This window comes from Brugia malayi, assembly GCF_000002995.4.
Source record: "Brugia malayi strain FR3 genome assembly, contig: Bm_007, whole genome shotgun sequence".
Classification (NCBI taxonomy): Eukaryota; Metazoa; Nematoda; class Chromadorea; order Rhabditida; family Onchocercidae; genus Brugia; species Brugia malayi.
The window spans coordinates 671,294-689,644 of NW_025062284.1; the positions used below are offsets into that span (position 1 = coordinate 671,294).

The 18,351-nt window shown below is 17.2% G+C and overlaps 1 protein-coding gene across 1 annotated transcript; it reads left to right on the plus strand.

The window, feature by feature from the left end:
• Positions 1 to 645: 645 nt before the first annotated feature.
• On the plus strand, positions 646 to 17,943 carry Bm12767 (Uncharacterized protein; the record flags this gene model as incomplete). The annotated part of the gene is made up of 19 exons (XM_043082714.1): positions 646 to 662; positions 3,283 to 3,380; positions 4,148 to 4,269; positions 6,336 to 6,479; positions 7,028 to 7,213; positions 7,556 to 7,610; positions 7,984 to 8,093; positions 9,465 to 9,783; positions 10,803 to 10,885; positions 12,121 to 12,202; positions 12,614 to 12,724; positions 13,506 to 13,646; positions 14,428 to 14,524; positions 15,533 to 15,709; positions 15,929 to 16,048; positions 16,394 to 16,661; positions 17,130 to 17,346; positions 17,500 to 17,666; positions 17,812 to 17,943. 19 exons carry the CDS (start codon positions 646 to 648, stop codon positions 17,941 to 17,943), a joined length of 2,646 nt encoding a protein of 881 aa, XP_042938648.1.
• Between the last annotated feature and the right edge of the window lie 408 nt (positions 17,944 to 18,351).

The window sequence follows — 18,351 nt, forward strand, 5'->3', positions numbered from 1 at the left end:
AAATAAATAATAAATAAATAAATAATAAATAATATACACATAAATAAATAATGAACAAATAAATAATTATGTGTATTATTTATGCAATATTTAAGTAAAATTAACAATAAATAAATAAATAATAAATAATATAACATAAATAAATAATAAATAAATATATGTATTATTTATGCAATATTTATTTTTTTTTCTCCTCTTATTTTGGGTTTTTTTTAAAAAAAAATTTTGGTATTTTTTTTTTTTTTTTGAAGTCATTTTTTGAATGCTAACAAATTAATTCTGTAAATTCTAACTGCTCATAAATGTAATTAAATATCATCATAAAAGTATGTTTAAAAGTAATTTTTAATTTAAAAGTAAAAGTAATTCTCATTTTTTTAACAAAAATTCTGAGCAAATTTTTTCAAAATTAAATTGATTAAAATTTGATAATTTTATTGATAACATTAAACGATTGCTATTTGCTAAATAATTAATAATAAAAGTAAGTATAAGTAAATTAACTTAGATGGAAGCATTTATTAGGTATAATAACTAAATTATATTTCTCATAAAAAAAAAAAAAAAAGAAATTCTGAATAGTTGATAAGATGCTTCTAAAGTGTTCCTTATCAGTTATTATCAGTCATTTCGTTTGCAAGCAATATGTCTGTTCAATCAGAGTAAGTTTATGCTTTTTTCCTACTTTTTTTCTTTTAGTTTCTTTAATAAGTGATAATCAATTTTTACATATAATTTATGCAATTTTGTTCTTTCTCAATTTTTTGATAAGAAAAAATTTTTAAAAATTTAAAATTTGAAATATAGAATTGATAATTAAAAGTTATTTGTTGAATTAACTATATATTTGTAACTCTGATAGCAATTTTTTGATAAGAAAAATTTTCTAAAATTTGAAATGGTTTTTTTAAAAGTTTTTTAAATTTAAATAGTTTTTTAAAAGTTTTTTTTTGAAATACTATGATAGTTTGATAAATAATTAAAATTTGATAGTGTTAACGAATCACTATAATCATAATTAAATTTTTACAAGTTTAAAAAAAATTTAAAATGGTTTGTAAATGAATTAAAATTGATAATTAAAAGTTATTTGTTGAGTTAGATATATATGTAATACAATTTTTCGTTTTCAATTTTTTGATAAGAAAAAATTTTTAAAAATTTAAAATTTGAAATAATTTGTAAATGAATTAAAATTGATAATTAAAAGTTATTTGTTGAGTTAATGGATTATTTTATTGCAATTTTTAAGCAATTAATAAATAAAAAAAAAAAAAATTATTCAAATCAAAATAATAAATATATTTCTTAATCTTTTGCAATTTAACAATTAATTAAATTTCTATTTCATATTTTAACAAATTAAAAATGACAAATAATTATTATAAACTTTTTAATAGTGAATACAAATTTTTGAAAAAAAAGAAAAAGAATAGAAAAAGGAAAAAATGGCATTCAATTTTAATGAATTTTTTTTAAAATATACAAATTTTCATGGCATTTAGTTTTTAAGTTAAATTTCTAAAGCAAAACATTTCCAATTCTAATTTTAATTAAAATTTTAATTAATTAAAATAACTGGAAATGAAGTATTACTTTTATCAGAAGTTAATAATAGTCAGATTTAATTGATTATTTATGATATAATTATTCATTATTAAATTATGGTAATTATGCTATTTTGTTAATTAATTGTTTTATTATGCCTTTTTGCATTAACAATAATTTCTTTTTCATCGTAAAATTTATTCATAAATATTTGAATTTATAATTAAGTCTCAATTTAAAAATCTTTTTTAATTTAATTCAATTTAATTCAAATCAATTTTTTTTTTTAAATTCATTATTAATTTTTTTAAATTAATCATAAACATGAAATGAAATAATGGAATAAAGATGAATATTTAATAATAAAATATAAATCACTGTAATTTAAAGTTATAAAATTACATAAAATTTAATTACAATTCTAATTATTCATTATCAATTTAAATTTTAATTATTTATCCGTATATGCTTTATGGATATGTTAGAAAATAGCTATGTATTATTTGTAAAAATAAACAATAAATAAATAAATAATATTATTTGTAAAAATAAACAATAAATAAATAAATAAATAATATTATTTGTAAAAATAAACAATAAATAAATAAATAATATTATTTGTAAAAATAAACAATAAATAAATAACATTATTTGTAAAAATAAACAATAAATAAATAAATAAATACTTAATGATAACAATTTGTTACAGCAATAAATTTCAATGATAATTGATAAATTGAAATAAATGATAATTCGTTGATTATTTATTTATATATATAATTTTTCAAAGCTTCATTTAGCTCTTGCCTGAACACATTAGCATCAATATTTGCTAATCTTATCAGTTAAATTTTGTATTAGTTAAAATTTCGGTAAACAAAAAAGTAAACAAAAAAAAAAAAAAAAAAAAAAAAACGCAAACTTGATAAAAATTCAAAAAAAGGAACTTTACAAAAAAAAAAGAAATGCTTAGTTGATTTTGTTATAAGCTAACGATTGATTAAATATATTTATTAGTAAGTTTGAAAGGACTTTAAAAAAAAAAAATTAATTTAATTTTAATTAGTTTAATTAATTTTTTTAAAAATTAATTTCAGAATCATTACGATAAGCATTTCATATAATCAATAATGAAAAATCATTTGTGCTATATAATTATTTGAATTTAATTTATCAAAAGTTTTATTAAAATCAGAAAAAAAAAGTAATTTTTGATTCGAATTTCAAATCCAATTCCTATTAGATAACAAAATATTTGATCAAATTTCAGTTCCAATTCCTATTTGATAGCAAAGTAATTTCTGATTCAAATTTCAAATTCAGTTTCTATTTGATAGCAAAGTAATTTCTGATTCAAATTTCAAATTCAATTCCTATTTGATGACGAAGTAATTTCTGATTCAAATTTCAAATTCAATTCCTATTTGATGACGAAGTAATTTCTGATTCAAATTTCAAATTCAATTCCTATTTGATGACGAAGTAATTTCTGATTCAAATTTCAAATTCAGTTTCTATTTGATAACATTTTTTTATTGATAAATATAATTTTTAAATTATATGAAGGAAGAAGAAAAAAAAAAAAAAAAAGGGAAATTAAAAAATTGATTGTGTCTAATTTAATATTTTAAATGTTTAATTGAACTGCATGCATAATTAAATATTTGTTGATAATATTAGTTAAAAATTTCAAATTATAATTTTATTTTAATTTTAATATTTTGTATATTTTAGAAATGGAAAAATTACAATTTGGATTGAAAGTGGTGATAAAAAGGCAGAAATTTACGCTAAAACAGCATGTTGTGATACTAATAGTACGTTAGATGGAAGTAAGCATATTGTTTTCCTTTTATTTATTTATTTGTTTATTTGTTTATTTATTTATTTTTTAAATATTTTAGAATGAGAGCACTTGTATGAAACACAAAATTATAAATGTAATCATTTGAAATATTTATTCATTTCTAATTTATTTGTTTATTAAATTGATTGCTATGATTAAATTTATTGTTTAGCTGGAATTTCAAATTTATTAGTATTTAAAAAAAAAAAAAAAAAAAAAAAAAATAAAATTATGATTAAATTAATTCTTTAATCGGAATTTCAAATTTTTATGTATTAAAAAAAAATTACGATTAAATTAACTGTTTAACCTGAATTTTAAATTTATTTGTATTAAAAAAAAAAATTATAATTAAATTATTTGTTTAATCAGAATTTCAAATCTATTAGTATTAAAAAAAAATAATATTATGATTAAATTAATTTTTTGATCAGAATTTCAAATTTATTTGTATCAAAAAAATAAATTACAATTAAATTAATTGTTTAATTGGAATTTCAAATTTATTTGTGTTAAAAAAAAATTATAATTAAATTAATTGTTTATCAGACTTTTTTTGGCTAATATTTGACATTTTTTTTTTCTGATTATTTGACAATTTAGCTACTAATTGACCATTTTTTAAGACTTTTTCGTAAAATTTTTTTATAAATTTAATTAAAAATTATAATTTTAAAATAAAATTTTTAATAATTTTATTATTAAAAATAAATTTAATTCAAAAAAATAAAAATAAAAATAAATAAATTACAGGTATTACAGTTGCTAATGAGCTATCGCTTTATGCTGGAAATAAAAGTCTTCCATTAATTACGGCATTTTTTAAAAGTTTTAATGTTCAAAATGTTAATGACAGTAATTATGTACGAAAAAAGGTATGAAATTTTATATTTTATTTTTTAATATAATTTTTTTTTTTTTTTTTTTTAGGAACAAAATTTATTTTGAAAAATTTGAGTAAAATTTTTGAAAAAAAAAAAAAAAAAATGAAATAATTAGAAATGATTTATTAAATTAATCTAATGATAGATCAAAATAAAAATGATATTTGCATATATTAGACAGATAATTTGAAAAGATAAAATAATAATAATATTAAAAATTGAAAACAAAAAAAAAAGATTTTAATTTCTATTAGTTATATAATTAATTATTAGTAAAAAAATTTAATTTGTAAAAAAATTCTCGAAATTCTCGAAATTATTAATGAAAAAAAAATCTAATTTCCAAAAAAATTCTCGAAATTTTTGATAAAAAAATTCAATTTTTAAAAAAAATTCTCGAAATTCTCAAAAAATTCTCAAAATTATTAATAAAAGAATTTAATTTGTAAAAAAATTCTCGAAATTCTTGAAATTATTAATGAAAAAAAAATCTAATTTCCAAAAAAATTCTCGAAATTTTTGATAAAAAATTTGTAAAAAAATTCTCGAAATTATTAATGAAAAAATCTAATTTCTAATGAAATTCTCGAAATTCTTGAAATTATTAATTAAAAAATTTAATTTCTGAAGAAATTCTCAAAATTTTTAATTAAAGAATTTAATTTCTAAAAAAATCTCAAAAATTTACCTTTGAGAATTTAATTTTTATTAGTTATATAATTAATTAATTAGTAATAAAAAATCAATTAGCATATTAAGATTAATTAATGTTGGATTTAAGATCAAATTAATGAAAGAGATGAAAAATTATTTGTTTACATCAAATCCATTCTCACAAAATTATGATCAAACTTTTTCAGCAATATTATTTTGATAACTGAAATAATCCAATTTAAAATTAAAAAAAATAATTTAAAACAAAAAAAAAAAATATTAGTAATATTATATTATATTTTATAATTTAAAATAAAAAATAAAAAGTGTTAGTAATATAATATTATATTTTATTATCACTGAACTGATATGATAATGATAATATTAGTATTATAATAATAAAATTCAATTTTATCTACCAATATGTGATTCAATAATATTTTGAAAAAATAATAAAAAATGTTCAAACTGATAATGATAATATGATAATATTAATTATTTATTAATTAAGTTTATATATTTTGAATTTTATTTTCATTGTTAATTTTACCAATTTATTGTACCAAATAAAATGAAATTATTTCATCAAATATCAAATTTTAATTACTTTTAAATTTGATTATAAAATACTTTGGTAATTACTGTACCTAACGAATAAAAAAGGTACTTACTGTACCTGACGAATAAAAAAGGTACTTACTGTACCTGACGAATGAAAAGGTACTTACTGTACCTGACGAATGAAAAAGGTACTTACTGTACCTGACGAATAAAAAAGGTACTTACTGTACCTGACGAATAAAAAAGGTACTTACTGTACCTGACGAATAAAAAAGGTACTTACTGTACCTGACGAATAAAAAAGGTACTTACTGTACCTGACGAATAAAAAAGGTACTTACTGTACCTGACGAATAAAAAAGGTACTTACTGTACCTGACGAATAAAAAAGGTACTTACTGTACCTAGAGAATAAAAAAGGTGCCTACTGTACCTAACGAATAAGAAAGGTACTTACTGTACCTGACGAATAAAAAAGGTACTTACTGTACCTGACGAATAAAAAAGGTACTTACTGTACCTGACGAATAAAAAAGGTACTTACTGTACCTAGCGAATAAAAAAGGTACTTACTTTACCCAACAAGTAAAGAAGGTACCTACTGTAACTTGCGAATAAGAAAGGTACTTACTGTACCTGACGAATAAAAAAGATACCTACTGTATCTGACGAATGAAAAAGGTACCTACTGTCCTAACGAATAAAAAAATATTTTATAATAAAATTTAAATATAAAAACAAAGTCTGAAAAAAAAAAATGAAAAATCGAATCAAATTCTCTTAAAATATATATTATTATTATTATGTAAAATTATAATTTAAATTAAAATTATTTTATTAAGGCAAATCTTGGTACCATTTTGGGTGTATATTTACCAACCATACAGCACATTTTTGGTGCAATTATGTTCCTACGACTATTTTGGATTGTTGGTATTATGGGTATTGGCCAATGCATTACAATGACATTTCTATGCATGTTTTGTGTAAGTATTATTTTAATAATATTAATTTATAAATTTAGATGAAAATAAAAATAAATTAAAAAAAAAAAAAAATGGAAAAATTTAAATATTACAAAAATTACATAATTTCCAACGTTTTTTTTTTTTTTTTTAAAAAAAAAACCAATTTATTATAATAAAAAATAAATTTTAAATTAATTTTAATTTGAAAAATTTAATTATAAATTTAGATAAATTAAAAAAATGAAAAAATTAAATATTGCAAAAATTGCATATCTTCAACTTTTCTCTTTTTTTTTAAAAAAAAAACCAATTTATTGAGATAAAAAAAAAAAAAAATTTTCGAATTAATTTTAATTTAAAAAATTTCTTTAATTTATTTTCCTCATTTACTATTAATCATAGTAATAAAATGAAAAAATGAATTAGTTACAAATTTTAATTTTTTTTTTTTATAATTTGAAATTTATCAAATTATTTAAATATCTTTTTTTTTTCTCATTTTTAAAATATTTTAAATTGATATTTTAATTAAATGTATTTATGCATTTAATTTCATACATTTTTAGACCTTTTTAACATCGATCAGTTTGAGTGCTGTTGCAACCAATGGTGTTATTGAAACCGGTGGTACCTATTATATGATTTCACGAAATTTGGGACCTGAATTTGGTACCGCTGTTGGTATATTATTTTATTTGGGTAATGCATGTGCATGCGCTATGTATATTGTTGCAGCAGTTGAAGTATTTCTTGTAAGTTTTAAAAAAAAAAAAAAAATTTTAAAAATAATTTTACTTCGTGCTAAAGGTTTTACTTCAAATATAATTTATTTAATTAATTAAAAAATTAATTAATCAAATTTGCAATTTATTTAATTTTATTCTTTTTTTTTTTAAAAAAAAATTATTTTCATTTAAAACAACAATTTTAGCTTGCGAATTTGAAATAATTTTGCTTCTTGCAAAAGTTTTACTTCAAATATGATTTATTAAATTTGATTAATTAATTAAGAAATTAAGTAATCAAATTCGCAATTTATTTAATTTTATTCTTTTTTTTTTTAAAATTATTTTCATTTAAAATTATAATTTTAGCTATATATAGCACCAAATATGACAATTGGTGGTCAAGAGATACACGATGATACTGGTTAATTTCTTATTATAATTTCTAATTGTGTATTCAATTTCAAATTTTATTTTTGTATATGTGTTATTCTAACATTTTAATGAAAATATAAAAGATATTTTTGTATTTAAAATGGTATAAATTAATGAAATATTAAATTTATTATTTTCAGTAAATAATAATTTTTCGATTAGAAATTTCTAATTGTGTATTCAATTTCAAATTTCATTTTTGTATATGTGTTATTCTAACATTTTAATGAAAATATAAAAGATATTTTTGTATTTAAAATGGTATAAATTAATGAAATATTAAATTTATTATTTTCAGTAAATAATTTTTCGATTAGAAAAGCAAATTTTTGAAACAAAATTTTTTTTTTGCTAAATTTTAGGTTTAATTGGAATGATGTCAAATAATTATCGTTTTTATGGTACCATCATTTTATTATTAATATTTGCTGTTGTTGCACTTGGCGTTCGATTTGTACAATTCTTTGCACCGGTTAATAATTTCCATTTATTTAATTAATTAAAATTTAATTAAAAATTTAATTTATCGGTAGAAATTTAAAAAAAAAAATTGGAAATGTTATTATTATTATTATTTAGATTTGATCTAATTATTATTTAAATTTCATTTATATTCCAATCATTTTTTTTCTTTTTTTTTTAAAATTTATTCACTTGAAAAAAAAAAGTAAAACATAATTTTTCAATTATTTTATTTTTTTTTTTGAAATTAAAAATAGGAAAAAAGAATTAAAAATTTTAAAATGCTTAAATAATTTTCAAATATTAAATACTTACATATGTTAATTCTTTAATAGTAATTTGAGTGAAAAATTTAATTTAATTTTTGTTTCTTTTTCATTTTAGATTTTTTTAGATTTGATTTAATTATTATTTTGATTTTATTCATATTTCAATCGTTTTTTTTTTTTTTTTTTTAAATTTTTTCACAAAACAAAAACAAAAAATAATTAATTCTTTATAACAATAATAATTAAAAAAATAACAGTCAATTCCTTAATAGTAATTTGAGTAAAAAACAAAACAAAAATATAATAATTAATTCTTTACAATAATAATAATAATTAAAAACATAATAAATAATTCTTTACAATAATAATAATAATTAAAAACATAATAGTTAATTCTTCAAACAGTAATTTGAGTAAAAAACAAAACAAAACAAAAACATAGCAATTAATTCTTTATAATAATAATAATTAAAAACATAATAATTAATTCTTTATCTTTATAATAATAGTTAAAAACATAATAATTAATTCTTTACAATAATAATAATTAAAAACATAATAATTAATTCTTTACAATAATAATAATTAAAAACATAGCAATTAATTCTTTTACAATAATAATAATTCAAAACATAATAGTTAATTCTTTTACAATAATAATAATTAAAAACATAATTGTTAATTCTTTTCTCTTTATAACAATAATTTAAAACATAACAATTAATTCTTTATCTTTATAATAATAATAATTAAAAACATAATAATTAATTCTTTACAATAATAATAATTAAAAACATAATAATTAATTCTTTACAATAATAATAATTAAAAACATAACAATTAATTCTTTATCTTTATAATAATAATTAAAAACATAATAATTAATTCTTTTACAATAATAATAATTCAAAACATAATAGTTAATTCTTTTACAATAATAATAATTAAAAGCATAACAGTTAATTCTTTTCTCTTTATAACAATAATTTAAAACATAATAATTTATTCTTTACAATAATAATAATAATTAAAAACATAACAGTTAATTCTTAAATACTAATTTGAATTAAAATTAAATTTAATTTTTGTTTCTTTCTTTTTTCTCATTTTAGATTTCTCTAGTCTGTGTGCTACTCTCGATAGCAGCTATCTTTGCTGGTGTCATCGAGAAAAGTGTCACATCTAGCAATCATCGAGTGTGCTATCTAAATAATCGTTTATTACATGCAAATGCATATACATCAATTCAAAGTATCACAAATAATAATAATAACAATAATCTTTGCTCTTATTGTAATTTTAATAATTCAAAACTTTTTGATGCAATTTGTCGCAATAATAATAATAATTTCTCGTCGCTAAATTCATGCGACAATTATACGTTAACATGCGAAAAAGTTTTTGTTGGTATACAAAGTGGTGCTTTTCTTGGTTTGTTTATATTTATTTATTTATTTGTTTATTTGTTTATTTATTTTTGTTAATTTTATTTAAAATATTTTATTAAGTATTTTTTTAAGAGTTTTTTTTTTTTTTTTATTAATTAAATATTTTTTTTTCAAATTATTAATTTGAATATTTTTGTTAATTTATTTAATTTTAATATTTGATTGTCATTTTATTTCTATTTATTTAATTTGTTTATTAATATTAAGCATTTCAAATATTTTTTTTTTTTATTAATTAAATTTTTTTTTTTTGATTATCAATTCGAATATTTTTGTTAATTTATTTAATGTTTTATTGTCATTTTTATTTTTAATTACTTATTATCATTAAGAATTTTCTATTATTTTTTTTATTAATTAAATATTTTTTATTTAATTATTAATTCGAATATTTTTGTTAATTTATTTAATAATTCATTGCCATTTTTATTTTTAATTACTTATTATCATTATATTCATTTATTTGTTTTATTAATTTTATTTGAAATACTTCATTAAGCATTTCAAATATTTTTTTTTATTAATTAAATATTTTATTATTATTATTAATTTTTCTATTATTATTATTAATTCGAATATTTTTGTTAATTTATTTAATAATTCATTTTCATTTTTATTTTTAATTACTTAATTACTTATTATCATCGAGCATTTTCTATTATTTTTTTTTATTAATTAAATATTCTTCATTATCAATTCTAATATTTTTGTTAATTTATTTAATTTTAATATTTTACCGTCATTTTATTTCTAATTACTTAATTACTTATTGTCATTAAACATTTCTGATATTTTTTTAATTAATTAAACAATTTATTTAATATTTCATTGTCATTTTTTGTTTTTAATTACTTCTCATTTTTTTTTTTTTTTTAATATAATTCATTTTAGCATATCTCAGTAAATCTAGGTAAAACTAAAAATTACTTTTTATTACTTTTTTATAAAATTATTATTTGCTAGGAATTAAATTTAATATTTAAAAAAAATTTTTTTTTTTAGAAAATTTTGGTAGTCATTATATGAAGGAAGGTGAAGTAGCACCAAAACAATATGTCAATAACAAAAAATTGGAAATTTTTCAAGTAATAAACATATTTTTTTGTTTTTTTTTTTATTTTTAAAATTAATTAATTTTATTAAATAAAAAAAAAAGTTTCAATTTTTGTTATTTACAATTAATTAATTTTATTATCCAATTTAATATTAAAAAATTTTGAATTAAAATGAAAAAAAAAAAAAGAAAGAAACAATAAGTAATAAATTTTTGAGGAAAAATATTATTAATAAATTTATTTATTTGAAAATTAAAAAATTTTTCTGATCTTTAAATTTTGTTAATTTCAATTAATATAATCTATTTTTATATGTTATAGAAGAAAACAAAAAAAAGAAAGAATGAAATATTAAAATATTTTTTCTGAAAAACATCTAAGTTAAATTATCGCAATATGCTTCTTATTTTTGTTTATCTAAGCTATTTTCTTTTTTTTTTTTTTTTTTTCTAAAATGGATATTTTATAAGTTAGAATTATAAGTTTATAAGTTACAAGTTAGAGTTATAAGTTTATAAGTTACAAGTTAGAGTTATAAGTTTATAAGTTACAAGTTAGAGTTATAAGTTTATAAGTTACAAGTTAGAGTTATAAGTTTATAAGTTATAAGTTAGGAAAAATTTATTTATCAATTTCTTATTTTACTTACATTGTATTACTTATAATTAAGTTAATTTTAAGTAATACTATTTAATTTTAACTTATAACTTATAAACTTATAACTCTAACTTATAACTTATAAACTTTATTTAAGTAATTATATTACATATTTATTTACTTAAAAAAAATTTTAGAATGTGACAAGGACATTTATTATTTATAAGTTTATAAGTTAGAATAAATTTATTTATCAATTTCTTATTGTACTTACATTGTATTATTTTATAAGTTAGGGTTATAAGTTTATTAGTTATAAGTTAGAGTTGCAAGTTTATAAGTTATAAGTTAAAGTTATAAGTTTATAAGTTAGAACAAATTTATTTATCAATTTCTTATTGTACTTACATTGTATCATTTATAATTAAGTTAATTTTAAGTGATACTAGTAATACTATTTAAGTAATTATATTACATATTTATTTACTTAAAAAACAATTTTAGAATGTGACAAGGACATTTATTATTTATAAGTTTATAAGTTAAAATAAATTTATTTATCAATTTCTTATTGTACTTACATTATATAATTTATGATTAAGTTAATTTTAAGTAATACTATAAGTGGTATAAATATTTGTTTGTTTATTTAAAAAAACAAATTTTAGGATGTGACAACAACATTTTTTGTCGTTATGGCAATTTATTTTCCAAGTGTTACTGGTATTATGACAGGTGCAAATATGAGTGGTTGGTATATTATTTATTATTGTTTATTGTTTATTAAATCATTTGTTTATTAACAAAATAGTTTACTGTTTTTTTTCTTAAGTGAAAATATTTATTTAAATATTGTTTTCTTTTTTTTTTTTTAAATTAATATTTATTAAAATTTTTTTAATTTAAATTAATAGCATTTTGTTGTTTGAAATTATTTATTTAAATTAATAAATTAATTATTTTGATTAATTAGGCAAATTTCTAGGGAATTCTTATTGAACATTTTAAAATTAATATTGTATTAGTAAAAAGTTTAAATAATATTCATTAATTAATGATAAGAAATACTAACGCCATTTAAACTATAAAATTTGAATTGTCATACTTATTTATTTATTTATTTTTTGTTTATTTATTTATTTATTTTTTTTTTTTTTGCAGGTGATTTAAAAGATCCACAAAAAAGTATACCTCAGGGAACAATTGCTGCACAATTAACAACATCAACAATATACTTTTTCCTTATCTTAGCTTTTGGTTCAACAATTTCAGGTAAACAAAATTTTATTTTATCAATTTCAGTATTATCAATTTCATTTAGCTTTTTTTTTTTTTTAATTTCTTAAAATACTATATTTTATAATTTTATTTTATCAATTTCATTTAGCTTTTTCAATTTTAATATTATCAATTCCGATATTATCAATTTCAATATTATCAATTTTTTTTATCAATTTCAATATTATCAATTTTAATATTATCAATTTCAGTATTATCAATTTCATTTAGCATTTTAATATTATCAATTTCAATATTATCAATTTCATTTAGCTTTTCATTTTAATATTATCAATTCCGATATTATCAATTTCAATATTATCAATTTTTTTTATCAATTTCAATATTATCAATTTTTTTATCAATTTTAATATTATCAATTTCAGTATTATCAATTTCAATATTATCAATTTTTTTATCAATTTTAATATTATCAATTTCAGTATTATCAATTTCAACATTATCAATTTCATTTAGCTTTTTCAATTTCAATATTATCAATTTTTTTATCAATTTCAATATTATCAATTTTTTTATCAATTTCAATATTATCAATTTCAGTATTATCAATTTCAACATTATCAATTTCATTTAGCTTTTTTTTTTAATTTCTTAAAATATTACATTTTTATAATTTTATTTTATCAAATTTTAATCTCATTTTATTTTTTTTACATTTATATATTTAATATCTCATTAATGATTTTATTTTTGTTTTTAATTTTCTTACAAATTATATTTTAATAAATTTTATTTTCTTTCAACAAATTTCTAGGCCCAGTTTTACGTGACAAATATGGCCAAAGTATGATTGGTTCTGGCATGATAGTAGCTGAATTAGCTTGGCCATCATCATGGATTATTATGATTGGTGCATTTACATCATGTTTTGGTGCTGCACTACAATGTCTTTGCAGTAATTTATTTCATTTTATAACAATGATAAATAAAATTAATTAATAATTTCTAAAATTTTATTTACAAAATAAAAACCAAAAAAAAAAAAAATGTTTGTAAAATTTTGTTATTTATAGGTGCTTTGATATTTAGTAAAATTTGATTTAATATTTAGCAAAATTTGATTCCATATTCAGTACAATTTGATATTTAGTAAAATTTGATTTAATATTTAGTAAAATTTGATTTAATCTTTACTAAAATTTGATATTTACTAAAATTTGATTTAATATTTTGTAAAATTTCAATTTAATATTTTGCAAAATTTTAATTTGATAATTAGTAAAATTTGATTTGATATTTAGTAAAATTTTAATTTGATATTTAATAAAACTTGATTTGATATTTAGTAAAATTCGATTTAATCTTTGGCAAAATTTGATTCCATATTCAGTACAATTTGATATTTAGTAAAATTCGATTTAATCTTTAGCAAAATTTGATTCTATATTCAGTACAATTTGATATTTAGTAAAATTTGATTTAATCTTTACTAAAATTTGATATTTAATAAAATTTGATTTAATATTTAGTAAAATTCGATTTAATATTTAGTAAAATTTAGTTTGATATTTAATAAAACTTGATTTGATATTTAGTAAAATTTGTTATTTAGTAAAATTCGATTTAATATTTAGTAAAATTTGACCTGATATTTATTCAAATTTGATTTAATCTTTACTAAAATTTGATATTTAATAAAATTTGATTTAATATTTAGTAAAATTTGTTATTTATAGGTGCTCCACGTTTATTACAATCAATAGCAAAAGATGATGTTTTACCATTTTTGCGATCATTTCAAGTGCTAACACAATGGAATGAACCATTTCGATGGTATGTAAATAAAAAAAAAAAAACTTTTAGCTAAAAAAAAAAGCAAAAAATTATCATATCTTATCAGTTACAATGATATATAATATCACCATGATTATTAAATAGAAAAATTTTTAAATAATTAAATTGAATTAATCGATATATTATCATATTTTATCAGTTATAATGATATATAATACTATCATAGTTACTAAATAGAAAATTTTAAATAATTAATTTGAATTGATTGACATATTAATTATCATATCTTATCAGTTACAATGATATACAATATTACCATGATTATTAAATAGAAAAATTTTTAAATAATTAAATTGAATTAATCGATATATTATTATATCTTATCAGTTATAATGATATATAATACTATCATAGTTACTAAATAGAAAATTTTAAATAATTAATTTGAATTGATTGACATATTAATTATCATATCTTATCAGTTACAATGATATATAATATTACCATGATTATTAAATAGAAAAATTTTTAAATAATTAATTTGAATTAATCGATATATTATTATATCTTATCAGTTATAATGATATATAATACTATCATAGTTATTAAATAGAAAATTTTAAATAATTAATTTGAATTAATTGACATATTAATTATCATATCTTATCAGTTATAATGATATATAATACTATCATAATTATTAAATAGAAAATTTCAAATAATTAATTTGAATTGATTGACATATTAATTATCATATCTTATCAGTTATAATGATATATAATACTATCATAGTTATTAAATAGAAAATTTTAAATAATTAATTTGAATTGACTGACATATTAATTATCACATCTTATCAGTTACAGTGATATATAATATTACCATAATTATTAAACAGAAAATTTCAAATAATTAATTTGAATTAATTGACATATTAATTACTATATCTTATCAGCTACAATAATACATAATATTGTCAATAATTATTAAGTAGAAAATTTTTGAAGTAATTAATTTGAATTAATTGAATAAATATACTTTTTGCAGTTTAATTTTAACAGTGTTAATAGCAGAATTGATCATATTAGTGGCGGCATTAGATCGAATTGCGCCAATTGTTGATTTTTTCTTTTTAATGTGTTATGCATTCATTAATCTTGCATGCTTTTTGCATTCCATTCTTGGTGCACCAAATTGGCGACCTCGTTTCAAATGCTATCATTGGTAAAATTTCATAAAAATTTGTTAAAAAAAAAAAAAAAAAAAAATTTATAAATTATAAAAAATATTTGTTTATTTATAAAAATCTATTCATTAATTAATGAAGAGAAATTATTCTAACATTTGGTATACATTTTAATATTTACAATAAAAAAAAATTTTTTTTTTTTAAATTTAAAATTTAAAAAAAAAAAAAAAAAAAAAACGAACTTATTTTTTTAGGACATTATCATTACTTGGAACATTATTATGCTTATTTATAATGTTTTCAACTCATTGGATTTATGCTCTGATTGTCACATTACTTTGTGGTATGATCTATAAGTATGTGTCATGGAAAGGGTATAATTTTTATAAATTAAATAAAAGTTTAAAATCAAATTTGGAGAGAAAAAAAAAAAGAAAGAAAGAAAGAAAGAAGCTAATAACATTTAGAAAATTATCATCATATCAGTGCTGAACATTAATTTTATGCACAAATTTTGTTTAAAATACTTTTTTAAATTAGTAAAAAGTTATTTTCTAAAGCAAAAATAATGATTGCTTAGTTTAAAAAAGTAGTAATTTCACTTTTTTTTCATTATAATTTTAAGTTTTAAATTTATGCAAAAATGTATTCATATTATATGGATAGCATTATTAAATTAATGATAACGAATATCATCTTATTTACAATTTAATTTTCAGTGATAAGAAAGAATGGGGTGATGGTATGACAGGACTTATACTTAGTACAGCTCAATTTTCACTTTCAAAATTAGATGATAAACAACCACATCCAAAAAATTGGCGACCACAATTACTGTTAATTGCAAATTTACCGCTAGCTGAAAATTGGCGACAAAATGAAACCACCCGAAAATTACTTAGTCTTGCAAGTCAACTTAAAAAAGGTCGTGGTTTAACTGTTGCTGTAGCATTGCATAAAGGTCAATCTACTAATAAAAATGCTAAGGTAATAATAATTCAACTTTTTATTTTATTTTATTTTTTTTATTTTTTTCAATTAATTATAAATTTTATTGTTAAAATAAAATTGATAATAAAAAAGTTTGGATAATTCATTTAAGTGATAGAAAATATTTCGAGCATTTATTTTAATTGTTCTAACTAAGAAAGAAAATGAAATCAAATTACATGAATGAATTTGCTAAAAAATAAACTCATTTTTTTTTTTTTAGTTTGAAAAATAAATTTATCAAAATTAAATTTATTGGATAGCTTAAAATGAATGATTAAATAATAAATAATTTTATCAAATTATTATCAGTTATGATAATAATAGAGAGAGGAGGTTTTTTTTTTTTTTTGCTTTTTTCTTTTCGAGATAATTAAATCAATGAAAAACTCTAATCAAAAATGGGTGACAATAAATATGACAATGTGACAAATGACATTTCTGATACTATAATAATAATAATAGATAATTGCGGCACAAATGAAAAAAGAGCTACTGGAAGAGATGACAAATGCAAAAGTTCATGGCTTCTGCTCATCACTTATATATGAAGCGGATCAATTGGAAGGTACATTATCAACTCTTATACAAAGTTGTGGTATTGGACCATTACGTCCAAATACTTTGCTAATTCCGTATCCGGAAGAATTGCATGCGGAAAGTGTTTATTGGCATTTCTTACGTATGTTACCATTTTCTTATTTTATAAACAATTTAAAAAAAAAAAAAAAAAACATTTATAAATTATGAAGTTGAAAAATACATTCTTAGTCTAAAAAAAAAAAAAAAAAAAAATTAAACTTTAATTTTGAAAAGTTTAATTTTTAAATTATAGATCGTCTTCAACATGGTGCAATGCAAGATATGTGCTTACTTGTATTAAAAGGTATTCCATATTTTCCGGAAAATGAATACAGAATGGCTGGAAATATTGACATGTGGTGGATCCTTCATGATGGTGGCTTATTACTTCTTATTTCATTTTTACTCAAACAACATAAGGTATTAATTGCTTACCTGATTTTTATCATAAAAAATCATTCTTGAATTAACTCTCGATTTATTTCAATTATAAAAGAAAAAATTCATAATATAGTCGTCTAGTTGTAGACAAATAATACTTTTATACTACTATCATCATTTTCAGGTTTGGCGCAATTGTCACCTAAGAATATTTGTTGTTGTTGGACATGATGATAATAAATCACAATTACGACATGACATGGAGAAATTTTTATACGAAATGCGCATCAATGCTAATTTATATGCATGTTTTTAATTTATCAAATTTTTTTTTTTTTTTTTTTTGTAAATATTGCAAAATAGAATTGATTCAATGTCAAATATTTATCTGATTAAAAGTTAATTAGATGAAAATTAAAAAAAAAAAAAAAAAAGAAAAGAAAAATGAATAAAATTGAATAAATAGAAGAAATGAAGAGGAGAAAAAATTTTTTTATTTCATCACATAATAAACTATTTAAATAATTTCTTACTTAATGATAACATTAATTAGAATAAGTTATTACTCATTCAGTTAATTTATTCGTTTAATAAAATTATAACCTATTTGTTTACTTTTTCTTTTTATAAACAAATTTCAAAAAAACTTTTCATTCTTTAGAAATAATTGCAATAAATTTCAGAAGAGGAAAAAAAAAATTTTTTTTTTTTAAACTATTTTGTA